Genomic DNA, 27,755 nt, shown 5'->3' with positions numbered 1-27,755 from the left:
CCAAATGATGGAAAATAAAGAGGCTGAGAAAAAGAGAGAGAAACAACTACAGGATCACGAGGGCAGAATTCGAGAGATAAGCGATACGATAAGACGAAACAACATTAGAATAATTTGGGATCCCAGAAGAAGAAGAAAGAGAGAGAGGGGCAGAAGGTATATTGGAGCAAATAATAGCAGAGAACTTCCCTAATGTGGGGAAGGAAACAGGCATCAAAATCCAGGAGGCACAGAGAACCCCTCTCAAAATCAATAAAAATAGGTTAACACCCCGACATCTAATAGTAAAACTTACGAGTCTCAGAGACAAAGAGAAAATCCTGAAAGCAGCTCGGGAGAAGAGATATGTAACCTACAATGGTAGAAACATTAGATTGGCAACAGACCTATCCACAGAGACCTGGCAGGCCAGAAAGGACTGGCATGAGATCTTCAGAGCACTAAATGAGAAAAATATGCAGCCAAGAATACTATATCCAGCTAGGCTATCATTGAAAATAGAAGGAGAGATAAAAAGCTTCCAGGACAAACAAAAACTAAGGGAATTTGCAAACACGAAACCAGCCCTACAAGAAATATTGAAAGAGGTCCTCTAAGCAAAAAGAGAGCCTAAAAGCAGCATAGATCAGAAAGGAGCACAGACAATACACAGTAACAGTCACCTTACAGGCAACACAATGGCACTAAATTCATACCTTTCAATAGTTACCCTGAATGTAAATGGGCTCAATGCCCCAATCAAAAGACACAGGCTATCAGATTGGATTAAAAAACAAGACCCATCCATATGCTGTCTGCAAGAGACTCATTTTAGACCCCAAGACAACCCCAGATTGAAAGTGAGGGGGTGGAAAACCATTTACCATGCTAATGGACACCAAAAGAAAGCTGGGGTGGCAATCCTTATATCAGACAAATTAGACTTTAAACCAAAGACTGTAATAAGAGATGAAGAAGGACACTATATCCTACTTAAAGGGTCTATCCAACAAGATCTAACAATTGTAAATATCTATGCCCCTAACCTGGGAGCAGCCAATTATATAAGCCATTTAATAACAAAAGCAAAGAAACACATTGACAACAATACAATAATAGTGGGGGACTTTAACACCCCCCCTGACTGAAATGGACAGATCATCTAAGCAAAAGATCGACAAGGAAATAACGACTTTAAATGAAACACGGGACCAAATGGACTTTACAGACATATTCAGAACATTCCATCCCAAAGTAACAGAGTACACATTCTTCTCTAGTGCCCATGGAACATTCTCCAGAATTGATCACATCCTAGGTCACAAATCAGGTCTCAACTGGTACCAAAAGACTGGGATTATTCCCTGCATATTTTCAGACCACAATGCTTTGAAACTAGAACTCAATCACAAGAGGAAAGTCGGAAAGAACTCAAATACATGGAGGCTAAAGAGCATCCTACTGAAGAATGAGTGGTTCAACCAGGAAATTAAAGAAGAATTAAAAAAATTCATGGAAACCAATGGAAATGAAAACGCAACTGTTCAAAATCTTTGGGATGCAGCAAAGGCAGTCCTGAGAGGAAAGTATATAGCAATACAAGCCTTTCTCAAGAAACAAGAAAGGTCTCAAATACACAACCTAACCCTACATCTAAAGGAGCTGGAGAAAGAACAGCAAAGAAAGCCTAAACCCAGCAGGAGAAGAGGAATAATCAAGATCAGAGCAGAAATCAATGAACTAGAAACCAAAAGAACAGTAGAACAGATCAACGAAACTAGGAGCTGGTTCTTTGAAAGAATTAACAAGATTGATAAACCCCTGGCCAGACTTATCAAAAAGAAAAGAGAAATGACCCAAATCAACAAAATCATGAATGAAAGAGGAGAGATCACAACCAACACCAAAGAAATACAAACAATTCTAAGAACATATTATGAGCAACTCTATGCCAGCAAATTAGATAACCTAGAAGAAATGGGTGCATTCCTAGAGATGTATCAACTACCAAAATTGAACCAGGAAGAAATAGAAAACCTGAACAGACCTATAACCACTAAGGAAATTGAAGCAGTCATCAAAAATCTCCCAACAAACAAAAGCCCAGGGCCAGATGGCTTCCCAGGGGAATTCTATCAGACATTTCAAGAAGAATTCATATCTATTCCCCTGAAACTGTTCCAAAAAATAGAAATGGAAGGAAAACTTCCAAACTCATTTTATGAGGCCAGCATTACCTTGATCCCAAAACCAGACAAAGACCCCATCAAAAAGGAGAATTACAGACCAATATCCTTGATGAACATGGATGCCAAAATTCTCACCAAAATACTAGCCAATAGGATCCAACAGTAGATTAAAAGGATTATTCACCATGACCAAGTGGGATTTATCCTTGGGCTGCAAGGCAGGTTCAACATCCGCAAATCAATCAACGTGATACAATACATTAACAAAAGAAAGAACAAGAATCATATGATCCTCTCAATAGATGCAGAAAAAGCATTTGACAAAGTACAGCATCCTTTCTTGATCAAAACTCTTCAGAGTAGAGGGATAGAGGGTACATACCTCATTATCGTAAAAGCCATCTATGATAAACCTACAGCCAATATCATTCTCAATGGGGAAAAGCTGAGAGCTTTTCCCCTAAGGTCAAGAACGCTGCAGGGATGTCCACTCTCACCACTGCTATTCAACATAGTATTAGAAGTCCTAGCCACAGCAATCAGAGAACAAAAAGAAATCAAAGGCATCCAAATTGGCCAAGAGGAAGTCAAACTCTCACTCTTTGCAGATGATATGATACTTTATGTGGAAAACCCAAAAGACTCCACCCCAAAACTGCTAGAACTCATATAGGAATTCAGTCAAGTAGCAGGATATAAAATCAATGCACAGAAATCAGTGGCATTCCTATACACCAACAACAAGCCAGAAGAGAGACAAATCAAGGAGTCGATCCCATTTACAACTGCACCCAAAACCATAAGATACCTAGGAATACATTTAACCAAAGAGGCAAAGGATCTGTACTCAGAAAACTATAAAATACTCATGAAAGAAACTGAAGAAGACACAAAGAAATGGAAAAACGTTCCATGCTCATGGATTGGAAGAACAAACATTGTGAAGATGTCAGTGCTACCTAGAGCAATCTACACACTCAATGCAATCCCCATCAAAATACCATCCCCCTTTTTCAAAGAAATGGAACAAATAATCCTAAAATTTGTGTGGAACCAGAAGAGACCCCGAATAGCCAGAGGAATCTTGAAAAAGAAAAGCCAAGCTGGCGGCATCACAATTCCGGACTTCCAGCTCTATTACAAAGCTGTCATCATCAAGACAGTATGGTACTGGCAGAAAAACAGACACATAGATCAGTGGAACAGAATCGAGAGCCCAGAAATGGACCCTCAACTCTATGGTCAACTCATCTTCGACAAAGCAGGAAAGAATGTCCAATGGAAAAAAGACAGTCTCTTCAACAAATGGTGTTGGGAAAATTGGACAGCCACATGCAGAAGAATGAAACTGGACCATTTCCTTACACCACACACAAAAATAGACTCCAAATGGTTGAAAGACCTAAACGTGAGACAGGAGTCCATCAAAATCCTAAAGGAGAACACAGGCAGCAACCTCTTCGACCTCAGCTGCAGCAACTTCTTCCTAGAAACATCGCCAAAGGCAAGGGAAGCCAGGGCAAAAATGACTGATTGGGATTTCATCAAGATAAAAAGCTTTTGCACAGCAAAAGAAACAGTCCACAAAACCAAAAGACAACCGACAGAATGGGAGAAAATATTTGCAAATGACCTATCAGATAAAGGGCTAGTATCCAAAATCTATAAAGAACTTATCAAACTCAACACCCAAAGAACAAATAATCCAATCGAGAAATGGGCAGAAGACATGAACAGACATTTTTCCAAAGAAGACATCCAAATGGCCAACAGACACATGAAAAAGTGCTCAACATCGCTCGGCATCAGGGAAATCCAAATCAAAACCTCAATGAGATACCACCTCACACCCGTCAGAATGGCTAAAATTAACAAGTCAGGAAACGACAGAGGTTGGCGGGGATGTGGAGAAAGGGGAACCCTCCTACACTGTTGGTGGGAATGCAAGCTGGTGCAGCCACTCTGGAAAACAGTATGGAGGTTCCTCAAATAGTTGAAAATAGAGCTACCATACGATCCAGCAATTGCACTACTGGGTATTTACCCCAAAGATACAAATGTAGGGATCCGAAGGAGTACGTGCACCCCAATGTTTAAAGCAGCAATGTCCACAATAGCTAAACTGTGGAAAGAGCCAAGAGGTCCATCGAGAGATGAATGGATAAAGAAGAGGTGGTATATATACACAATGGAATATTATGCGGCCATCAAAAGGAATGAGATCTTGCCATTTGCAACGATGTGGATGGAACTGGAGGGTGTTATGCTGAGTGAAATAAGTCAATCAGAGAAAGACATGTATCATAGGACCTCACTGATATGAGGAATTCTTAATCTCAGGAAACAAACTGAGGGTTGCTGGAGTGGTGGGGGTTGGGAGGGAGGGGGTGGCTGGGTGATAGACACTGGGGAGGGTATGTGCTATGGTGAGCACTGTGAATTGTACAAGACTGATGAATCACGGATCTGTACCTCTGAAACAAATAATGCAACATATGTTAAGAAAAAAAAAAGAAGAAGATAGCAGGAAGGGAAGAATGAAGGGGAGTAAATCGGAGGGTGAGACGAACCATGAGAGAAGATGGACTCTGGAAAACGGACTGAGGGTTCTAGAGGGGAGGGGGGTGGGGGGATGGGTTAGCCTGGTGATGGGTATTAAGGAGGGCAAGTTCTGTGTGGAGCACTGGGTGTTATGCACAAACAATGAATCATGGAACACTACATCACAAATTAATGATGTAATGTATGGTGATTAACATAACAATAAAAAGTTTAAAGAAAAAAGGACTTGCATCCGGAATATATTGATACCTGTGGGTCCCGGGTGCTGTGAACGGCAGTTTGCAGGTACCCTCACTGCTTGCCCCTCACGGCCCCCCCAGATACAATTCTCATTTTGCATACGAAGAAACCAATGCCCAGAGAACTTAACACCTTGTCAAAGGTCGCAGTTCTTAAGTTGAGGCGGAGCCAGGGCCCAGAGCTGTCTGGCTCTAAAGCAGTGATTCTTTTTTTTTTTTTTTTTTAAGATTTTATTTATTTGACAGAGAAAGACACAGTGAGAGAGGGAACACAAGCAGGGGGAGTGGGAGAGGGAGAAGCAGGCTTCCCACTGAGCAGGGAGCCTGATGTGGGGCTCGATCCCAGGACCCTGGGGCCATGACCCAAGCCCAAGGCAGTTGCTTAATGACTGAGCCACCCAGGCGCCCCCAAAAGCAGTGATTCTTAACGTTGGCTATAGGTTTAGAAACTCCTGGAGTGCTTTATAAAATCACAATGCTCAGGTTAAGCTGCAGACGAATGAAATCAGAGTCTCTCCATGGGATGCTTCAAACTCCCTAGGTAACTCCAGCGTGCAGCCAGGCTTGAGAACCACCGACTTAAAGTGAGGGTTCTTCATCTCTCAGCCAGCATGTCTCAAACCTGGGATGTTCGTTTACAATATGGAGATTCCCATGCCCCCTCTCACAAATGCTGAACCTGTGTCTGGGGCGGGGCCTGGCAATTTGTTTTTTCACAATTTCTCCAGATGAATATTAAGACCAGAGACATGTCTAATCTGCCCCCCCTCACCTCCAAGGCTGCAAGGAACCTGACCAGTGGGTCCTGGCTGCTGGTCCCTGCGATATAGGGCCATGAGCTGTGTGACAACCCAGGAGCACATGCCTGGGGTGGCCTTGGCCTTGGAGCAGCTGAGGCAGGGGCGAGGGGGTGAGGGTGGGAGGGTTAAGGTCCCTCTAGGTCCCTTCACATCCACATCCATTGTTCCTCCGAGACAGCACCACCCAACCCACTCCCAGCCCCAGAACGGCTGGACCTGAATCAGACTTGCAGAAAACAGGATTTTCCAGCTCTTTCTCATGGTTTGCAACCTCTCCTGTACCAGGACAGGTAGAAGCGACGACCTGGACAGCAGAGGGTAGGAAGAGAAACACGACTTGTAGGAGGTGGCCCTAATGTGTTCATTCTACATGGGCAAGTGTTGAGGAGCCACAGGGCGGCTCCGGGGTCCCCAGAGTCACGGGCCGTCTGGCTCTCCCTCTGTGAAAAGAGAATTGCTGAAAACGCCAGCTCTCTGGAGACACAAGGAGGTTTAAGAGCATGAGGAAACTCCAGGGGCACAAAAATAGCCTCTTTAGCCCAGATCATATTTTAAACAGCTTTGCTTTCCTTCTTGGTGCCTTCCAAGGCCAAGCCAGGAGCGAGAACAGAGGCATTGTTTTCTATCTAGAGGCAGACAGAGGGGACATTTAAAGGCTGGCCCGGTGACGGGAAGACAGCTCATTCAGGGACCCAGAGCGGGCTCTTTCTCACAAGCTGGCAGGACCCAAAGATGAATAGCAGGGTCAGCGTGGGGGTCTCAGGAGGTCTTTCCCCGCTTGTGAGACAAGCACCACTGGCTGGGCTTCCCCGGGCCCTGCTGTCTGTCTGTAAAGGGGGCTCCCGAGGGGGGTGGGGGCGGTATGGCTGCCCTTTGGGAGTTTGGGGAGGGGGCCCCCACCCGTGGGAACCTAGAGACCCAGGGGCAGGCAGCACTCTGCTGGGAGTTTCAAATACAAGAATGCACAGGGCTGGAGATGTGTGGGTCCGAACATCAAAACGACAACTGTCTCCTATGTCCCAGGACAGTCGGATTGGAAGCTTCACCAATGATAAAAATGTGGGCAATGACCACGAGCAAAGTGATTCCTGGCAAGAACTTCCCTGACTTAAGAGAAAGTGTGTTTTCCAAGCTTGGGGTGGGACTGAGGGAGGGGTGGGGCTGGGGAGCTCAGTTTGGGCACTTAGTAGGGAGGCAAGAGGGGGGCGGCTGCTTTCCCTCCGTGCTGGACTCCACCTAACATAAAAATGAGAACATTTTCCTTGTCCTCGTGGTGCCTGGGAGCCCCCAGTCTTTGCGCCTCTGTGTGACACCTGGCCGGGCAGGGGAATGCAGGTGGAGAGCTTCCTTCCCTCTTTCTTATGCACCTTCTAGAATGTGGGGTCCTAAGGGACTCATTTGCTTTCAAACGAGGCAGATCTCCCTAAGGATCCACCCGGCCCCCTACCAGGGCATCCTACCAGGGCAACGCAAGGCACACTGGGGTCAACCTGGGGTGAGCTCCAAGCAAGTGGAGGATGAGGCCAGGCAGAGGTTGGGAGGAGGTCCCCAGGACTGAAGGGTGCCGCGTTGGTGTTTACCTGCTCTACCCACTACAACTTTGAACGTGTTGCAGGAAGGTGAAACTAAATGTGTGACCTTGAGCATGGTACCCAATGGGCATAAGAATGTGCCCCTCGGGTAAGGAGTAAATAAAGCCATGCACTGAGAACTGCCGCCTAGTCAGTGATCAATAATTATGAATTCCCTTCCCTCCCTTATCAGAAAGCCCACCTCCCGCCACTCCAGCCCAGATTGTACTTTCCAGCCAGCCCGCTGAGAGCCCTTCAGAGGTCTCCCGCCCCTCCAGGAGACTGGTGGATCAGGACCAGACTGACTGGGAGCACGGGGTGTAGGAGGCTAGGTGACCAGAACCTGCAGGGTCCTGTGACTCGAGAGTACCGAGGGCAGCCCGGACGGATGGGGCGGGGACATCTGGCACCCACCTTCCGGCGGAGCTATCCCCGCAGGCTGCCCCCACGAGGAGCTTCCTGCGCCATCGCTGATTACTACCCTCGGGGGCTCCCCGTTTCACTCTCCTCTCCTCTCCAGCCTTCGACTCCTCCCGGCCCGCGCTCTTACCTTCGGTCCTTTCCTGTCGCCGCCAGGCCGCAAGGGAAGCACCTGAGCACCAGCGCCGGCCCCAGCGCTTCTCAAACGGCTCAGACCCGCGGAGTTTACCTGTTGCCTAGCAACCCCGGCCGGGCCGGGACGCGGGGCGGGGCGGAGGGCGCCCCGGAGCACGTGACCGCCCATCCCGCAGCATCCTGTAGGGGTCTCCCGGAGTTAGGAGAAAAATTAACCAAGTAAGTCAAACACCGGTGATAATAAACATTTGTGGGATCTCTGCCGAGGTGCTTGTCCAAATCTACAAAAATGCATTGGGCAAGATCCTGAGAACATGCAAATTACTGTAGTCAGCGCTTCGGCAGAACTGCGCCCTGGGTGGGATGCCCGGCTCTGCTATCTATTTGCCTGTGGTCTGGCAGGTTGTCTTACCGCTCCTTCCTTCGGGTTTCTTGTCCCACTCGATGGGAATTAAACTCCAGTCTCCCCTGTGCTACCCTATCCCCCGCACACTGCGTAAGAACCAAGCAAGCCTGACTACACACACAACCAGGACAGACCCTCCGGGACAGTAGGGGCTGGGTGTTTCCACAGCTTGGCTGGTGGTTGGCACATTGTAAACATGCAGTAAGTGTTCATTGAATGCATGAATGAATAAAATGAAGTTCCTCCGGGGGTTAAGGCAGTGAAGCAAGATAATATAAACTGGGAGCAGGGGATTGGGGGCTAGCGCGCACGGGTTTGAATCCCGGCTGGGTCATTTACTAATCATATGACTTCGGGAGAATTACTTCCCTTTTCTAAGACTCAACCTTGTTCATCTACAAAGTGGGGGTACAGTGACAAAATTGGGAGGCCCGACTGAGACAACAAGGCAGAGCGCCCGGGCCGCTGCTGATAGCGGAGTCTGCACCCAAACATAAGCCAGCCCCGTACTCCCCACCACAGAGAAGCAGGCTAACCAAGTTCAGGGATGGGCGCTGGAGATCTGGACTGGGGTAGACAGGAGACGTGTCAGCCAAAAAATCCCATTTTTTGGGGTCGGAACTGGTCCTGAAAAATAGTGACGAGTTGCAGGGGAAGGAGTGGGGAGAGCATTCCAGAATGGGGGGAGGGCACGGTGTGTGGGAGGGAGGGGTGGTTGCAATGGAAAAAGACATTCTAGGGAGGAGGATCATGGTGGAGGGAGCTGACAGCCTCTCTGGGGAAGAAAATGAGAGAGGAATTTGCAAATGTCAGTTGGGGCCAGTTTGTGGGGGTGTGCCGAGAGGCAGGCTAAGGCACCTGGATTGCTTCCTGTGGGTTTTTGGAGCTGTGAAATTACAGGAAAAAAAGCAAATCTTCCCCCACTCTGGTTCCCCAACTTCTCCATAAATGTGTCTTCACCACTACCCATCTGCCTTTAGCTGGGCAGGTGCAACAAAATTCCCAAGATGGCGCTTTGCCCAACCATACTAACAAGCCCCAAAGATGGCTGCCACCAACCCCCCACCCCTTGGCTCCTGTTGCCACCTGTGCCTCCAAGCAAAGGGCTCTCTTGGGGTGGGTGCTGAGGGCGGTGATGGGGGCTGGGTGCAGGAGGGTCTGAAAGCCCCACTGAACTGACTCTGTGCGGTCAGAGGCGGATCAGACCCAGACAAAGCATCCAGAAGAAACAGATCGGCTCCACAGTGCAGCATTGGGTGGTTGCGACTGGAAACATAGACGTCCTCCTCCCCCTCCCCCGAGCCCTGGAAAGCTAAGACCCTCCACACACACATTATTCCCTGGGTGGGGAAGTGGGTCAGTGGGTAGGGAAGAACAGGGAAATGGGAAAAGTTGAAGGCATCCTCCAGTTACCTTTCTCATATTATTGCTATGATTTATTACAGGTTCCCCACCCCCACCTGCACTCAGAAGGCCTGCATGCTTGCAATGGCCTTGGGCAGCTCTGTTCTCTGGCAAAACAGCCATCACCCCTGGGCAGGCCCATCTCAGCCGCCCTGGGAAGCCAGCATGAGGTCATATAATTAGGCGTATGCCCAGGCATCTGGATAAAAACAATTTTCAGTGTCTCTCTGATTTCTGCCCAATCACAGGGGAACTGGCTACTGAGATTCTTTGCTGAGAGCAGCCCCCGGCCCTGGCCTCCCCCCGCCCCCAGGCCAGTCCACAATCCATTGCACTGCTGTCCACCCCCTACTATTCTTTTTCCAATTTTTTCCTATTGCAGTAAAATACACATAACACAAAATGGATCGCTGTAATCATATTTAAGAGCGTTAGTTCAGTGGCATGAAGTATATTCACACTGTTGTGCCGTCATCACCACCATCCATCTCCAGAACTTTTCCATCTTGCATAACTGAAACTCTGTACTCATTAAACAATAACTCCTCATTTCCCCCTCCCCCAGCTCCCAGCACCCACAATCCTACTTTCTGCCTCTATGATTTTGACTAGTCTTAGTACCTCATACAAGGGGAATCACACATTGCCTTTTTGTGACTGGTGTATTTCACTTAGCATAATGTCTTCAAGGTCCATCCATCTGGTAGCCTGTGTCAGAATTTTCTTCCTTTTTAAGACCAAAAAATATTCCGTTGTCTGTATGGATGGCATTTTGTTTATCCACTCATCTACTGATGGACACTAGGGTTGCTTCCACTTTTTACAATTGTGAGTAATGGTGCTGGGAACATGGACGTACAAACATCTCTTCTAGAATGCTTTTGATTCTTTTGGGAGTAGAATTGCTGGATTCTGGGGTGCCTGGGTGGCTAAGTCGTTAAGCATCGGCCTTCGGCTCGGGTCATGATCCCAGGGTCCTGGGATCAAGTCCCACAGCGGGCTCCCTGCTCAGCAGGGGGTCTGCTTCTCCCTCTCCCTCTGCCACTCCCCCTGATTGTGCTCTCTCTCTCTCTCAAATAAATAAATAATTAAAATCTTTTTTTTTTAAGATTTTATTTATTTATTTGACAGAGAGAGAGACACAGCCAGAGAAGGAACACAAGTAGGGGAGCGGGAGAGGGAGAAGCAGGCTTCCCGTGGAGCAGGGAGCCCGATGTGGGGCTCGATCCCAGGACCCTGGGATCATGACCTGAGCCGAAGGCAGACGCCCAACGACTGAGCCACCCAGGCACCCCAATAATTAAAATCTTTAAAAAATTGCTGGATTCTATGATAATTCTATTGACTTAATAGAATTTCTTGAGTTTTAATTTTTTGAAGAGCCACCATACCTTTTTCTCCAGCAGCTGCCCCATTTTGCATTCCCACCGATAGCGTAAAGGGTTCCAGTTTCTCCACATCCTTTTAGGCTGCAGGTTTAAGAAGAAAATCAAAGACATTTTGTAGATATTTACATGATAAGGGAGAAAACAATTCCCACACATTTTTGATTAACAAAATTCAAACTACTATATTGAGTCTAATTTTTCTGTCGTACTGGTCTATTAATGAGAAGAATGGAATTCTTTGAAGGGAGGACAACATTTTAACTGAAGTTCAGAGTTAGTGTTCTCTACTGTCAAAATCCGTTGCAAATATTTTATTTAAAAAAACATTAAAAAATATAAAAGCCATACTCACCAGCTATACAAGGCAGCGGGTCAGACGAGGCTCACCGGTGGTGGTAGTTTGTTGGCCCCTGTGCCAAGCGATCAGTGTATTTTTGAAGGGGGAAAATAGAAATTTGAAAGGGAGAAGAAAGGAAGGTAAATGCTCCAGATCTGGGTATACCTGTCAGTGGGCACACAAGGCGCCTTGAGTGTTGCTACATCAGCAGTTTAGAGCCAAGAGGCAGCGAGCGATATTGCCCCTGCAGCTCTGAAATATGAGACCTTGAAGCTTTGGAAGAGGGAAAACGCACCACACAGCGTAGTTTAGGACCACAGGAGATGAGTCAGCTTTGGAGCAGGGACCACTCTGCTGCTGCCCCCCATGGCTAAGGTGGCCCTGAGTGACAGCCTCGAACACATGCCCCTGTTCCCGGCAGAAGCTCTGCTGCTTACAGAGGGGGCCTGATGGAGTTCATTATTTTCCCTCTGGGAGTGGGTTCCTGGATCTGGGGTCGGGGCTGTTTGGAGATGTCTAGAAATGGTAAGGCTGGCAGGCGACTACATGCTTGGCAGAGAGGCCTATTCACCCCACTCCTTTCCTTGGGTGAGAGATTGGTGACCCAAGACAGGAATGCAGGTCGCGGGGTGACACATGTGGGGACCCAAATGGCCCTTGAGCTTGTGTGTGCTCTCACGTAGCTTCCTTCCTACTTCATGAGGGGCCCACCTGCAGCTCAGGTCTTCTCTGCAGATCCCAGAGATGATGAATGCCTCAAAGTGAATCTCATTTGAGTACTGAAGTACAGTTACCTTTAAAAAAAAATCAGATTTGGCGGGGGTCGGGGGTGGGGTGGGGGGAGGCGCCTGGGTGGCTCAGTCAGTTGAGCATCTGGCTGTTGATTTTGGCTCCGGTCGTTAGATCGAGCCCCACGTCAGGCTCTGTGCTCAGCGGGAGTCTGCCTGAGATTCTCTTTCTCCTTCTCCCTCTGCCCCTTCTCCCCTCTAAAATAAATAAATCTTAAAGAAAAATCAGATTGGTTTCTCCATTGCTCCAAGCCTTTTTCCCACTGCTCTCGGTCTCCTAAGACGAGGGAGAAAGGTACTTGTGCTGCTAGATGGCGGCGGGGGGGGGAGCACTCCTATTTCAGAAATGCCCTAGTTCTGATGCTCAGCTTTGAGGGATGAGCAGTTCCAAGTCTGGCATGTTCTACTGTACAGAGCCCTCTGTATCACGCCTCAAGTGCTCCCAAAGGATGCACAAGCTGCTCCCTTCAGGAAGTTCCTCGAAACGCAGTCAATTCTGGGAGCCTAGGCTGCCGCACAGAATTAACAGGGTGCAAAGCCACAGGCACCAAGTTGGGAGTCTGCCCTGCAGGGTGCAGAACATCTCAGGTGCCCCTGCCCAGAGAGGCACCCCATGGAGACAGAGTTTAGGTACAGAGTGCAAAGCTGGGGGAGCCATCAGCAGGGGGACATGGCCCGTCTTTTAGTCCTTGCCCTGAAATCACTGAGATTTGTGGGGAAGCCCTCCGGCCCATGGCCCAGCTGGCAGGGAGCTTGCGGGACCCTCGTTATGGCCGCCGTGGAGGAAGTTAGACAGAGCGCACGTTTTAGTACAAGTGGTTTATTTCTCCCCAGGCAAGGGCGCACATATATCAAGCAGAGCCCACCTGGCTCCTTCAGGGACCACCCAAAGGATTCTAGTTTAGTTTACATGCATTAAAAACAACTCTAGGGTTGCCAACAATGAAATGTTAAGAAGCAACATCTTGGCATCGCGGGGTTCCTATCTGCATGCGACGTGGCCATACACACACGTTTATGGTACATGGATACATGGTACTTCTAGATTAACGCAGGTGGGGCAAGAGTCCGGGCTGCCGTGGGGCCCTGTTCTGTCAAAGAGGCTTGGCTGGGCGCCGAGAGTCACTCTGCTGTCAGCGTTCTGATGGGAAAGGAGCTCTTCGAAAACGGAAATGGAGCCCTTGTTCCCAGCCAGGTCACCCCGTGTCCCTGGCTTTGGGTGTGCAAGGTTGCGGGGGGGCATCAGTGTTGTGCATTCTGAGTTGACAGGAGATAAGAAGCACCAGAGACCCGAACCCTGGATCCTCAGCAGGCAGGATGGTGGGTCACTATTTCCTCCTGGCCAACAAGCTCCTGCTCACTGAGCACGTGCAGCTCAGGGGCCCAGGACAAGGGGACGGGTACAGGGTTGGGGGGATGAGGGAAGAGGCCTCTCTCAGGTCAAGACATGACCCCCCCCCTTTGCTAAAACCTTTAAGACAAACTTGCTTGCAGACAAAAGGGAGGGACAGTTCACCTGGGCAGTACCCAGACCAGGGGAGTGTGTTCAGTTGTCCCTCTTAGCTTCTTTTCTGTCTTAAAGGGCCTCCCTCCTTGAATGGGATGAACCCACATCCCCATCAAGCAGCAACTCGGGACCACAGGTCTCACTGACCGGTTCTTTGTTTAAAAATCCTCTCTTCCTCCAGATCCTCAAAGAACTGGCTGATGCCAGCAAAATCTGCAGAAGAATGGGATACAACCCAGGGGGAAGGCATGAGCCCCAAATCTCTTGTAAAAACTGAATGTGCTCTGAGTTTCAATTCTTTGGATAATCAAAATATTTAAAACACTTGGCGGGGGGGGGGGGGGGAAGAGTTAGTGTTGCTTTCAAAGTGTCTATTAATACCTGAGACTGTCCCTATCTGTAGTGAACCAACTCACAGCATCGATTCTGGGATGGAGGAGAGGCCGTGGAGAGTGGCAGAAGGCGGGTGGACCATGGTGGCTGTCACCCACATTTCCGCCGGGTCTCCCTGTGGAAAGCCTGCCGGGGATGCAGCTGGGGCCTGCCCCCCAGCCCTGGGGCCACCCCCTGCACGGCTCTCCAACACCTTCAACATGGCCGAGCACCCAGGGGCACTGCCGGTGTGGACAGGAGAGCAGAAGAGGGAGAGGCTGTTCCGAGTCATGGGTCTTGGCTGCCTGGGCCTTGGGTCAGGAATCTCAGCCGAGCTCTGGCGGATTCTCCCTGAATCGCGGATGCTCCGCTGCAGACACAGCAGCCTGCCAATCCCGTAGCCCTGCACCCAGCCTCCAGGCGCCTTTGGTTTCTATTAAAGAAACACAGCTTGTGCCAGTGTTCATTAAAAACCAAAACGGATCAAGGAGGCAGGAACCTCTGCAGAAAGTGTGTTAGGCTGGAAACTCATTCCCGTAGTGTCTCGGGTGCTCATCCGCCACGGACAGGTAGGTGGCCCTCATGCTGGGAGAATACTGTGGGAGAGAGGAGTACAGTCAGAACAGGGTCACACGGTACAGTTAAACCAGACGCTGTGCTCGCAAAGGTGTGGGAGCTTCTTGGGGAGTATGAGCGGGGCCAGTCTTTGTCACAGGCATTGTGGGGACACTAGAGTGCTTGGGCAGCCTTCGTTGTTGGCGATGCCCCCAGTCCTGGGGCCATCAGGACGCCTGGCTCCCAGCCTCAAATGCAAGACGCACACACAGACCAGTCACCCTCCCCCTGCCACGGCTGCTATGTCCACCCCAGGGCACACCACTGCCACCAGGGACAGCAGCAGGGCACACCAAGGCACTGGGGAGCCCGCCTAGTGGGTAGGTTGACAGCACAGGCCCCTAGATTCAGAGATCCATGTTCAAATCCCAGTTATGCATCTTACTCAACCCATGACCTTGGCTAAGGCTCTCCAATCTCTGCGAGCCTCAGTTCCCCCATCCTTGAAAGGGACCCAAGAGCCGTCAGCAGTTACAGTGGGAGAATGGGTTGAATACTATCAGACAGGCAAGACCCCTCACACGGCGGTTGTGACATTACAAACTTGGCTGCACATTACAAACACCTGGGAGTCTAAAAAAAAAAAAAAAAAGAATCCTGACGCCCGGGCCATACCCACCAGTATTTTTTTCACTGAGGTAAAATCCACATCACATAAAATTCAGCATCTTAAGGGGCCACCAGCAATTTTTTTTAAAGCTCTTCCAAATGCAACCAAGTCGGAGAAGCAGTGAGCTGACGCAAAGTAAATTCTCAACAGACGTTAACTAGTTGCTACTCTGAAGCAGGAAGACGGGACTCCCCACATTACCACTCTTCATATTCCAGGACCTGCTTCTGCGTTTCTTTCTTTTCCTTTTTTTTTTTTTTAAAGAAGATTTTAATTTATTTGACAGAGAGCGAGAGAGCACAAGCAGTAGAGGGAGGGAGAAGCAGGCTCCACACCGAGCAGGGAGCCCGATGCCGGGCTCGATCCCAGGACCCTGGGATCATGACCTGAGCCAAAGGCAGATGCTTAACCATCTGAGCCACCCAGGTGCCCCTGCTTCTACATTTCAAACGGGCTCCAGATGCTGCCGGTCTGCTGACTTGGAATGGCAGCGTTCAGTATCTCCCGGCCCCAGGGGTTCAGGTCCGGGCCGTTCACACCAGAGGGGGAACATGTGCTCCCAGCTGGTGGGAGCTTCGGGGTGGAGGTGGGTGCTAAACTCTAACCCAGCAGTTCTTAACCAGAGGTGATTTTGTCCCCCAGGGACATTTGGCAATGTCTGAAGGCATTTTTGGTTATCACAACTGGGGGGTAGGGAGGGGAGAGTTACCAGTACCAAGGGGGTAGAGGCCAGGGATACAGCTAAACATCCCACGGTGCCCAGGAGAGCCCCCTCTTCCAGAATGACCTGGCCCAACAATAGTGTGGAGGGTGAGGAAGCCTGCGTCAGACCCGAGGTTCTCCGCGGGGCTTCCCAGACCAGCAGCCTCAGCTTTACTGTGAACACGTTAGAAATGCAAATCCCCCACCCAGTCAGAAAGATGGGGGAGGGGTAGCAGGCGTCTGTGTTCCAACAAGTCCTCCAGGCGATTCTGATGCACACCCGCGTGTGAGCATCTCCTTGAAGCACTATTTCCCAAACTTCCTTGATGAAGGAGGATCCCCTGTCTGCTCGATACACTGAACTTCCCAGGCGCCTTCCTGGGATCGTCCACTTCAGGGGTCTGTAGTGAAGTCCTGGTATTGGTATTTTTAACAATTGTCTGGGTCATTTTTGTCCGTCAAGTCTAGGACATGGTGCCTGAGAGGGCACAGGGATTCCTCGAAGGTAGAGCTGGGCGAAGGCATGTTTCCAGCCAATGGGACAGGCCATCCATTCCGACTGCCTTGCGTGCTATCACCCCCCATGGTGAAATCCCCGTCTGTTCCAGAGATGGGGCTGGCAGAGGGAGCGATCCATCCAAACGTCACACTTGCCTTCACCCAGTACAGAGCAGGTGCAGGGGGAGGATGGGGAGCGGCCAGCCGTGCTGTCTATCGGGGCCTCATGCTGGGGGTTCCTTGGTAAGCAGCCACCTGCCAATGCCTCTTCTGGCCCCTTGCAAGGCAGGAGGTTGGGGGGGGGGTCCGCCCTGGGGCAGGTAGAGCTGGGTGGGGCAGGGCAGCCAACTTGGCCAAAGCAGTGAGAGTCCCTGGACAGGTCTTAACTCCAGGGGGAAAGTGACCTCTGTCCTTGAGCCTCTCAAACAAAGTCAGCTCTTGATGATCTCTGCTAATGGCAAGGAAAGTGGCCTGGGTCTTTCAAAACAGAAGGTAATCCCCAGACCATTTTTATTTGGCATCACAGTGCACAGAGTCATTCTTCATTCACAGCAGCAGATTTCCCCCTCATTACGTTTTGCTCAGATTATTATTAAAATCAATCTGCATTCCTGGGTCTATAGCAGCTGGGGGGAGGAAAAGGGGCCCAGGAGGCTTCTGGGTAGAGAAAGCTGGGTTGGGATTTAAGAGGTGCCTACTCGGAATATTGGCTCTGACCAGCCCTCTGTCCCTTCCTGAGGACCCCAGGAAGCGAGGGCTAGGCCTGGGTCTAGGACTGTGCGTAAAAGGATAGCAGGTGAGGCGCTCTGGGTGGAAAGAGCAAGGTGGGGTCATGGCAGGAAAGATGGGGGACTTGTCAACCATGGCGCTGTGGACATTTGGGGCTGGATCATTCTTTGTGGTCGGGCTGTCCTGTGTGCGGTAAGATGCTGAGCAGCGTTCCTGGCCCCCGCCCACTAGATGCCCGTAGCACCTGCCCCCCAGTTGTGACAACCAAAAATGCCTACAGACAGGCTAAGTGTCATCTGGGGGCAAAAGTACCCTTGAGTAAGAACCTCACTCAAAGGTGTGGCTCAAGTGCCACCTGCTGCACAGGACCTCCTCTGACCCCACAGCGCAGCAGGGACAGTTCCCCCCTCCAGGTCCCAAAGCACTTATTACAGGAGCCACTTTCTTGAGCACCCCCCCCAGCCCCCGCCCCTGCCCCGGCAGGTTGCGCCCTTGCTGAAGACGGGGGCTAGGTCTCCGCCTTTCCCCAGGAGCACCATCTGTGTTTGGGGCTGACTCACTGGATGTGCCTGCCTGGTTCTCAGGGCCCAGGCATGTGTCACCGACCCCGTGTCCTGGAGTCCCCAGTGCTTCTAGTTCAGCAGCAGGATGGCCCCTTCCAAAGCCCTGAATTCAAACGCTTTTTCCAGCCAGGGGGAAGCAGGGGCGCCCTCCCCGACAGATGCTTGGCTCCAGAACTCTGCTGCGTACCCATCCCCATCGCAGACTTCTGACCTTGTTTTTCACCCCCCCCCATGTCCATTTCATATAAATAGTGTAGCTTGTGGAGAAGGCAGGTGGAAGAAGGGGGTAAAATAAGCAGCTCCCTCTTAGAGCACCTGCGCCCCCCCCACATTTACAGTGACCGAGATTCCAACGCTCGCCATCATCATGAGGTGTGTGCTGTCACCACCCCCATTCCACAGGTGGGAAAACCGAGGCACACAGATGTGAAGTGCTTGTCCAAGGTCACAGAGGTCATAAGCCATGAGCTGGGTGTGAACCCAGTCATTTGGCACAGGAGGCTGTGTCCTTGAACTCCACAGTTTACTGTCTCTACTTGCAGCAATGTCCTCTGGGAGAGGACAGAGCCTTTTCTCTCCAACGCGACCTCCTCACGCCACCGGCTCCTGCCCTGACACAGCGTCTCGGTTCCCTGGCTGGAGGCGGGCGTGGGCACGTTCCTAGCGATGGCAAGAGCTGAGCGGGTTTGAGGAAGGCTCGTCTCCCAGCCACCACTGAGGCTCCAGTGCGAAGCCCAGGGAGAAGGGGTTAACACCAGTGAAAACCGAACAACTTCCCTGGAGCAAAAAGGGATGCTCTCCCTTCTAAGATTATTTCCTTTAGCAAACTCATCACTGTAAACAATTCCTCGGTCCCTTTGAGATGTATATAAACCTTTTTAAAGGCGAAATCGGGCTCTGCCAGCTTTACAATCCAGGAATGTTCTTGTAAGGGTCTGGGAGGCATCTCTTTGGAAGGGAGGCATCAAGGAGCACTGCCCCCATCGCTGTGGCAATTGGGGACACCCTAATTAGCCCGGACTTAGGATGGCCTGGTGTGACAAAGGTGCTGAGTCTTCCTTGGGGACAGGCGAGCCCTGGGGTGAGCTTTCGGTCTCCGCAATGCCTTTAGCGGACTGCCTGTGACACGCGTGGCAGGCTGGTCCAGTAATAGGACCGTATCATTTTTTTCTACCTTTGTGGAGGGGATTCACTGGATCGGCAGGAGGTCTTATCTTTCTAATCATTCCTCTACAAGGGCCACAGCTGTGATTTTGCCCGGAGAGCCCAGGTTACCGTGGGAGGAGGGGAGCCTCTTCCGATGAGGGGCACGTTCTCGTAGCGTGGGTTCCCGCCGAAGAGCATGGCCTGGTTCCTGCGGGGGCAGAGGGGAGAGCTCAGGAGGGGGAAGCGTGGGGGTGGGGGCGGGGGTACCCGGGTTTCTACCGGAGGGGCCCGTGGGTGTGCATGTGCGAGCAGGGGGATGCGAACGGACCACGGGAGGGAGCTGAGCAGGAATATCAGGGAAAGAGCGCTCGGGGAGGCCCAGGGGAGAGGCAGCGGTTGGGGCGCCAGGCGCCAGGAGCAGCGTGGCCTGGAGAAATGCAGCTCCTGGGCCCTGCGATCTGCTCGGAGGGTCTGTGGCTGTGCTGGGGGGGCCGCTGCTGGCCTTTGGTGTCTTCCTCCCATCCCGGCCCCCCGGACCCAAAGGGGCTGTCCTCAAATCTAGCTCCCCGAGGGCTAGGTGGGGCGGCGCTGCCCCGGCCGCCTTGTGCGGGGGCAGGTTGGGGGGAGGCCCGGGGAGCCCCCGCCGTACATGTACTCCGAGACCGGGGCATTGGAGATGGTCTGAGCCGGGGGCTGCAGGCTGGTTTGGCTGCCCAGGCCGCTGCTGTAGCTGCAGAAGCTGCGGAGCTGCCCCCGGGGCGGGTTGTGGGCAGCGATGCGTCGGGCCTGGGGGTTGAAAGGGTCGTCACTGTCGATGTCATCATAGTCTCTGTCCCTAGAACAACACACAGGACACAGCCGGCTGTGAGGGCCGAGGCTTGGAGGCCGCGCAATCCTGGCCTGTTTCCCAGTCTTTGCTCCCAGGACTCTTCTCTGGCCACGTGTCCCCTTCAGGTTCCTGTAAAACACGGTCCTCTGCCCTGCCTCACACAGATCACTCCACCAGTTCCCAACTCATGCTCACCTCCTCCAGGCAGCCCACCATGCTGACCCCGTCACACGGACCCTCCCTGCTCTGCTTCCTTTTGTCGGATCTATCCATAGGCACTGAAATACCATCTCATCTCTACCTCCTCAATGAGAGTGTAGGTGTCCCGCTAACAGTGTTATTGTCTATCCTTCTTGGTATTCTGGGGGTGCCCCTCCAGCACCCAGAGCCCTCATTATCTCATACCTCAAAGTCCTACAGAGGAAGAGAGGACAAGCAAGGGATGCCAGTTTGCAGTATGACACTGTCACCATCCTCAGCAACGCTCCTGCCCCGACCCCTGGGAACCTCCTTTTGGGAGTCTGTCTGGACTCTCAGGGATGCTTCTGCAGCAATCCAGCCAGCCTGTTGGGGCTGAATGCCCGGGCCCCCTGCTGCCATCGTTTCTCCCGGATTATCAGCTCCAGGCTCAGTCTCAGAGCAGAGGTTCCTGCATGCTCCCCCAGGAAGCCCCCGGGCAGCCCACCTGGTAGTAAAGTGCTTCCAGGCCCTTGGCCCAGCGCAGATCATGGTGGAGAAGGCCAGGGCAGCCAGGAGGGAGAAGAGGCCGAGGTACAGCAAGCCCTCGATGCCATCATAGCAGATACCAGCAAGGGCGTCCAGGTAGTCCTGCAGGAGGAAGAGGGACACGTAGCTGGAAGGCAGGTCGGGGCACAGCCTGGGGTCTGAGTGGGTCTCAGTCAGCCCGTCTTCCTGAGCCTGGGCCTGGGATCGCCTACCTTTCCCCGTCCCTGGCACTTTGTACAGCCTGTTAGGGGTCCACACTCTGGGGCCCAACAGAAGGGGCTTCTTGGGTTCACTCCATAAGCAGGTGCTGACCACCTACTGCGTGCTAGGCACGCGAGGGTCAGCTCTGAGCGAGACAGACACAGCTGCAGGGTTGGGGGGCCAGGAGACAGGGGACATTTAATCTAAGACCAGCATGGCAAGAAGGAGTGAATTGTGCCTTGGGCAGATGAAGGAAGGGGACAAGCAGGGCATGTTCAGGAGAGAAAAAAGGCCAGCAGGAGACAGGATGGAGTGGTATCAGGTCATGCTAGGCCTTGCAGGCACGTGAGGAGGTTGCATTTGATCAGAAGGTGGTGAGATGTGATGGAAGGGATGTGACCCAACTCACTTCTACAAAGATCACTGTGGTTGCTGTGAATGAAAGGTCATGGGAGGTTAAGGGGGCGAGAGAGAAGGAGGGGGCAGTCAGGAGGCCACGGCTGTCACCTAGGGGAGCAGGGTGGTGCTTGGATCATGGCGAAAGTGGGGAAGGAGAGAGAAGTGGATGGATTCAGGATACATTTGAGAGTCTAGATGCTAGGATTTGCTGAGGGATTGGATGTGGGTGGTGCGGGAGGGAGAGAGAGTACATGTTCTCGGCTGCTCTGAAGTCAGACTGCCAGGGTCCAAAGCCAAGCCCTTGACTTGAGGGCTCTGGAAACTTCAGTGAACTACTTTCTAGATCTATAGATATATACATATATAAATGTCTATCATCTATCGTCTATCCATCCACACATGCACAGTTTCCTTACCTATAAAATTGCCCATGAAATAACATGTATTTCACGATAATAACTGTGACAACTAATGATATGATGGATACAAACTGCACAGGACAAGGGTGAGCACTTGTTCTCAACAAATGGCAGCCGGGATCATCATATGACCCTTCATGCTAGATCCGTATGGGACATGAGAAGTGTCCACACTCACTGGCTTACTGCTTGGGGGGACGGGGGGGCGCACATACTCCCAGAATGTTCCCTGCATTTGAGGCTGTCTGGTATTCCAAGTTCTTGGAAAGGTGACCCTGGCAATGAGCAGGGGATGTCCACTTGCAGCCAGGGAGATGGATGGGTTGACCAGATGGCTGGGAGTCTGGACACTGGAGAATAGCCTTTCTCATGTAGGTCAGGATCCCCCAACGTTCTAGAGCTAACCGATCCAATCCTCCTACCCCCATCCCCTGGAACCTTTCACTGACTCTCCCTGTCTTAGCTACTTGGGAGAATCAAGAAGCCAGATACCCTTCTGCCTTCCTGTTGTTGTTTGGCTTCTACGCCATTCTGGGGCCTGCCGGGAGCCCCGATAATCACTTTCCTCGACCCTACTGGCTGCTCTCTGGGAAAATGTGGCCTGCGGGGGTACCCGCCTCCCCCCCGCCCCGTCCTGCTTGCCAGCCAGGCCCACCCCGGCACCTTATGCAGCCCTCGGCAATCCAGCATGGCCGTCAGCTGGTGGAGGCTGGACTCTGATGAGTTCAGCAGGAGCTGGATTCCGAGCAGGTCCTTCTGAAGCAGGAAGAGGCAAACACGCAGAGAGGCAGACAGTGAGCAGTGGGCTTGTTGTAGCTAAAACCACAGGCAGCAGCGTGTGCAGAGGCCCGGGAGCGCGCCCCACAGCCCGGTTCTGCGAAGCCCCGGGGGCTCAGGAGGGGCGAGATGAGGGCAGGGAGAGGGTTGTCCGGGTCCAGATGGGCCATCCCCTCTTCCAGCACAGATGCTGTGGGAGGCAGCGCCTTACCTCGGCCGTGGGGAAGAGGGGCATGGCGAACTGCAGCAGGCCGGCCACCTGGATCTGCATGGTGGTGAGCGAGCGCTGGAAGACGGTCAGTGCCTGGCCAGGAGAGACCACAGCCCTGCCCTGAGGCTCCGCTTCCCGGGAGCCGCTCCCCCTGCAGCCCCGCCCGATTCCCACCCTGCCCAGCATCCCTCAGGCTTTCTGAGAGCTGCACAGTCTTCTTGCTTCCTGCTACTCCAAGTGGGGTCCCCGGACTAGCAGCGTGGGCCTCACAATGAAGGGAAAAGCACCCAGCCAGCCACCTACAGGTGCAGGGGCTTCGGGTCCAGAGGGGGCGAGCTGACAGAGGGGGCTGTGGGCAGGGTGGGCATACCTGCTGGAAGGGGCTGCTTCTGCTCTGACTGCAGTATAGGTAGTAACGGGTCACCTCTGCAAGGCAAAGACATCGGCATCAGGCGAGAGCTGACCAGTGACCAGGCCCTCACCGTCCTCAGTGGCCTGGTCAGTCCCCAAACTCCCCAAGGAGGGCACTTCTAACAAATGGCCCGGAGGTCCAGCTGGACCAAAAGTGTGGGGGGCTGGGGGTGGGGAGGGGTTAGGTGACGACAGGGCTGAAAGGTCCGGCCGGCCATGGGCCTGGTCTGAGTATCCGGAGTGGCTCCGACAGCAGAGGCCCCGAGGGTTCATTACCTGTGCGGATCTGGCCCTCTGTGATGTTCAGGATGAAGGTGTCGGGAGCTGAGCAGAAGTCACTGGTGCCCTGAGCCAGGGAGAGATGGGGAGGGGTGGAAGAAAGTTCTAACACCAGGGCCCTGGGTGGAGCCGGTACCCTCAGGCCCAGCTGCTTAGACCCCTCCGCTCAGTCCTCCCTGGGCACAAATCTTGGCCCTGCCCCTTCCTAGCTCTCCTAGCTCTGTCACTTTGCACAAGTGACTTACTCTTTCTGTGTCTCAGTTGCCTCATTTATAGCATGGAGAGAAAAATGCTACCTACCTTGTGAATTAACCTACGTAAAACACCCAGAAGGGTGACTGGCGGAGGGCAGGCTCTCCGCAGCGTTGGCTCTTTACTCTATTTCTGAATGCTGCTTCTGGGACCAACCTCAGGGGCCCGAGCACCCGCACCATGCATGTCGGGGAGTTACTGCACCACGGCCTTCGTTCATCTCGGTTGTATTTTTGGCCTTCCTGTTATCAAGCCGCACGTGCTTTTGAGGTGCTGATCTATGAAGCATCCCCCAGACTCTCTTCCTAAAGAATTATGTTAGGGGTCCCTGGGTGGCTCAGTCAGTTAAGCATCTGCCTTCGGCTCAGGTCATGATCCTAGGGTCCTGGGATCGAGCCCCGCATCGGGCTCCCTGCTCAGTGGGGAGCCTGCTTCCTCCTCTCCCACTCCCCTTGCTTGGGCTCTCGCTCTCTGACAAATGAATAAATAAAATATTAAAAAAAAAAACCCACCACCAACAACGAAAGAATTATGTTGGCATTGAATCCATCTCTGAGCCTGTGGGTACGGGTCCTGTTCCGGATGAGATGGGGGGCTGGCAGTTAGGGGACACAGGCTCCAGGCTCTGCCACTGAGGAGCGGAGGGGCCTGGACCCCACAGCATGGCCTGGAGAGGTGACAGCTAAGGGCCTATGGGCTGTGTGGGAGCAGAAGCCAGCCCTGGGACTGGTGGCAGCAAGGACCCATCCTCTGAGCCAGGCCCTTCTCAGGTTCAGCCTGGGGGTACAGTGGGGCCACCGGGTAAAGGAGGCCTCCCATCTTTCAGAAGAGTCAGGGGAAAGTCTGGTGCTCCGACTCATTCCTAGGGGGCCCCTCCCCAGGGCTCTGCACTGCTGGTGCCCTGTCCGCTTTCAGGAGTGGCGGCCTCAGGCTCCACGCTGGAGCTGCATGCATTCATTCTGAGTCGATCAGTATTTATTTAGCACCTACTGGATGCCATGTGCCATTCTAGGCATGAGATACAGGTGTGAGCTGTATCATGGTACTTATGGTCTAGAACATGTGTGTATAGGGGGGTTGGGGAATAAGATGCCCCTCTAGGCCCGGAGCTCCCAGAGCCACGTTTGTATACACATGCGTGCACATACACATGCACACACACAACCACAAGCTCAGGACCCTGGGAGAATTGCTCTATATGCACATCACTAACATACATCACTCAGACTGATTCATTACCATAAATCAGAGCCACAGGACCAGCAGCCCTACTCCTGTCGCTGGAGTGGTGAAAAGGGAGGAGCCAGATCTGAGTGGGGGGATGGGAGGCCTTGGGAAAAATAAAGAGGGAGGCCACCATCTTGGCCTGGGTCCCAAAAAGTTTGGGATCCAAAGAGGGACAGGAGGCCCCTGTCAGAGAGGCTCCCCCGGGGATGTGGCCTCCCACCCCACTCAGGCCAGGTCTGCCCTTCAGCCCCTTCAGTGAGGATCCAACTTTCTCTCCCTGTCCGTGTAGACAATATAATGGCCCCGGTGTCCATTACTCACACAGTGGGGGTGGGCATGGGGGAAGAGGCGGGGGGCAGTGAGCGCAGGCAGAGAAGCCCAGTGTCCAGCCCAGCTGAGGCGGCTCCAGGGAGCAGGTGACTGTCCGAAGGCGTACCCCTGTGGCCCTCACACAACGACATAAACACATGGCAAACCAATGAGGTTACTGCTCATTGGACATTTCCTATATGCCTCCTGGGAGTTACCCGCCCCACGGGATCCATTAACAGTCCTCTGCGGCAAGCGCTACACTTCTCCCCATCTCACACTCGAGGAAACTGAGGTCTGGAGAGCTTCAGAACGTTTCCAGGGGCCCCCCGTTGGGAAGGGGCAAGGTGGGGGGACATGGACCAGGCAGGAGGTTCCAGAGGCCACCCTTCTACTCCCCACCCGGACTCAGTGAGGTGGGCCCGGCCTCCCCCTTGGGGGCTGGATTTGCAGGGCGTACTCTGCTCAGTTGCCCCAGGGTGTCTGGATGACCCCCCCCCCATCCCCAGCCTCCATGGCCCCCTTCTTTCTTTTCTGGTGCTTTCTCTCCTCTCTGCCCTCAGCCCCTCACCCTCTCAGGGCGGTCAAGCGGGTAGGCAGCACGGCTGGGGTGGCCAAAGCCCAGAGCTCAGCTCCCTAAACTCCCACTCGGAGCAGAGCTCCTTCCTCGAGGAGGTCCTCTCTCAGGGACAGGGAAGGGATGGGGAGGGAGGGGCTCCGCATCTGTCCTTGGGGCCCCACAGAGGCTGAAAGACAGCAGGCCTCCCAGGGCAGGGGCAGCAGGACCATACAAAAGCTCCCACAATGGCCTGTGCCGGCCTGCTTCCCGCCCCGCTTGCTCGTCCTCACCCCGCTTCCCATTAAAATGCAGCCTGGTCCGTGGCCCCCTCAAAGGCGCATTCAGCTCCCTCACAGCCCTCTCTCACACAGCCCTGACTCAACAATTAGGGAAATGGCCTTCCTTGCCAGCACTGGCAGCCCAGGGCGCCCAGCTGGGAGATTAACTCGCCCCCGGTCTCCCTGAACACTGAAGCCAGGGGAGAGGGAGAAGCCCCCCCTGGGAGGGAGCCGGCTCCCAAAGGGCAGCTCAAGGCAGCAAGCTGGAAGCCTCCCCTGCTTCCAGAAGGCAGAGGCTGCGCAAGGTGCAGGAGAGCCCCCCTGGAAAGCTTGCCTTGTGCAGGCTTCCCTGTGCTTACACTCGTCCCCAGAGGAGAGGCTGTTGGCCAGGCAGCTGTGCATGTAACTCTGGCCAGCAGCCGCTCCCTTGGGACTATGTACCCGCTCAGCTCCTGATGACATCAGGATGCTTTGCAGCATGACCTGGGCCCTCCTAACCTGCCCTTCCCTGCATCTGGAGGGGCCTCAGCCCTTGGGACAAAGGCTCATGCCTGGCTAATTCTCCCTCGTGCCCCAAGTGGACACCGTGCGGTGGGCGGAAGGAACAGGAGACACCCACCCCGTCTCCCTCTCGGACAAGCTCTACCAAAACCTGCTGTGAGCCAAGCAGCACTAGGGTCCGTTCATTCTGTGGGCACCATGGAGGCAGACTGCCCTGGGCCAGAGTGACTAGCCAGCCCCCAAGTCCCTGGGCAAGGTGTGAGTTTGGGGAGAGGGCTTCAGGTAGAGTCCTTGTTCGTTCTTTTATACCCAGGTAGCTAAGGCAGCACAGATGCAGGCCATGGGCTTACTTTGTGGCCCCTGAATTAGGCAGGGGTTCCCTGAAATCTCCTGGTAAATCTTGACCTCCCCCTTACACACACACACACACACACACACACACACACTCACTCACACACATGCAGCATGCTCCTCTCTGGTATCCATTCACACAGGGTCACAGTGAGCTGCCTACAAGCATTTCTTCTGCAGCCTGAGACTATGTCAAGAGCGAACTTCATGTCCTCCTGGTTTCTGCATCCTTGGACACCTGGCGTGGCTGAGAGCCACAGAGCCAGTCAGCTGAATGAATGACCTGTGCAGCGCTTCGCCTGAGTGTTAGGTCTATTGACGACCAAACATACCTACATAGGGAGCTCCCGCCGCCTTGTGTGTGTGTGTGTGTGTGTGTGTGTGTGTGTGTGTGTGTGTGTGTTTTAAAAACATTCTGGGGCACCACATCCAGAAACATACACCCTTGTGTTTCAGGCCGTGTGTGTGAGTCCAAGGCAATGGGACGGAAGGCAAGCTAAACACCACATTCCACATTCCAATGTCCAGGGAAGCTGGCCAAAGAGGGCGCTTTGGAAGCCCAAGGCTTCTCCGGCCTGAAGTTTAGACCCCACCCATCCGCATCAGACCCAGCTAGTTCTTCACACCCAGAGATCTCACCTGGCCATCCAAGCTTGGGCTTACAGGCAGTGGCTGGGAATGGGCCAATGGGGTGGGAAAGGGATCAGTCGTCTTATCTTGGCTTTGCCCCTAAATACCTCATGATCTTGGGTAAGCCTCTTCCTTTCTCTGGGCCTCTGTCCCCATAGGAAGGGCAAAGGGGCTGGTGTGGATGGTCCAAGCCCTCTCAGTTCTGAGATTCTAGGTTAGGGACAGAGACCAGAAGCTGGCCCTGCCTTGGGGGCTCTGGACAGGACACATCAATGTGCCACCGGACAGACGGTCCTGGTCAGACCACCCCCCATGCCCACCCCCAACTCACCACTGCTGCAGCGCTGTCAGCAGCCAGAGACGTCCAGCTGAGGAACAGGCCCAGCACCCCACAGCACAGCATCCTAGGAGAGAGGCATGGCCCGTGGGATCCAGG

The 27,755-nt window shown here is 52.9% G+C and overlaps 2 protein-coding genes across 4 annotated transcripts in view; both read right to left on the bottom strand.

Moving 5' to 3' along the window:
* DNAI2 (dynein axonemal intermediate chain 2) overlaps window positions 1-7,985 on the bottom strand; it is a 33,810-nt gene extending 25,825 nt beyond the window's left edge. For both annotated transcript variants that reach the window (XM_027626281.1, XM_027626283.1), the window contains exon 1: window positions 7,891-7,985. The gene's annotated coding sequence lies outside the window, so the exon portion shown is untranslated. The remainder of the gene's footprint in view (window positions 1-7,890) is intronic.
* A 5,041-nt stretch (window positions 7,986-13,026) lies between these two features.
* TTYH2 (tweety family member 2) overlaps window positions 13,027-27,755 on the bottom strand; it is a 37,716-nt gene continuing 22,987 nt past the window's right edge. For both annotated transcript variants that reach the window (XM_027568203.2, XM_027568204.2), the window contains 9 exons: window positions 27,651-27,723; window positions 23,210-23,279; window positions 22,893-22,948; window positions 22,523-22,615; window positions 22,198-22,290; window positions 20,475-20,617; window positions 19,610-19,795; window positions 19,090-19,168; window positions 13,027-14,693 (listed from right to left, as the gene is read on the bottom strand). In XM_027568203.2, coding sequence (XP_027424004.1) covers window positions 14,613-14,693; window positions 19,090-19,168; window positions 19,610-19,795; window positions 20,475-20,617; window positions 22,198-22,290; window positions 22,523-22,615; window positions 22,893-22,948; window positions 23,210-23,279; window positions 27,651-27,723 — 874 coding nt within the window. In that variant the 3' untranslated portion in view covers window positions 13,027-14,612. The remainder of the gene's footprint in view (window positions 14,694-19,089; window positions 19,169-19,609; window positions 19,796-20,474; window positions 20,618-22,197; window positions 22,291-22,522; window positions 22,616-22,892; window positions 22,949-23,209; window positions 23,280-27,650; window positions 27,724-27,755) is intronic.

Source organism: Zalophus californianus, chromosome 16 (assembly GCF_009762305.2).
Source record: "Zalophus californianus isolate mZalCal1 chromosome 16, mZalCal1.pri.v2, whole genome shotgun sequence".
NCBI classification, from domain to species: Eukaryota; Metazoa; Chordata; class Mammalia; order Carnivora; family Otariidae; genus Zalophus; species Zalophus californianus.
Note: the sequence above shows the minus strand (reverse complement) of the source record. Positions and strands in the feature narration are given on the sequence as shown.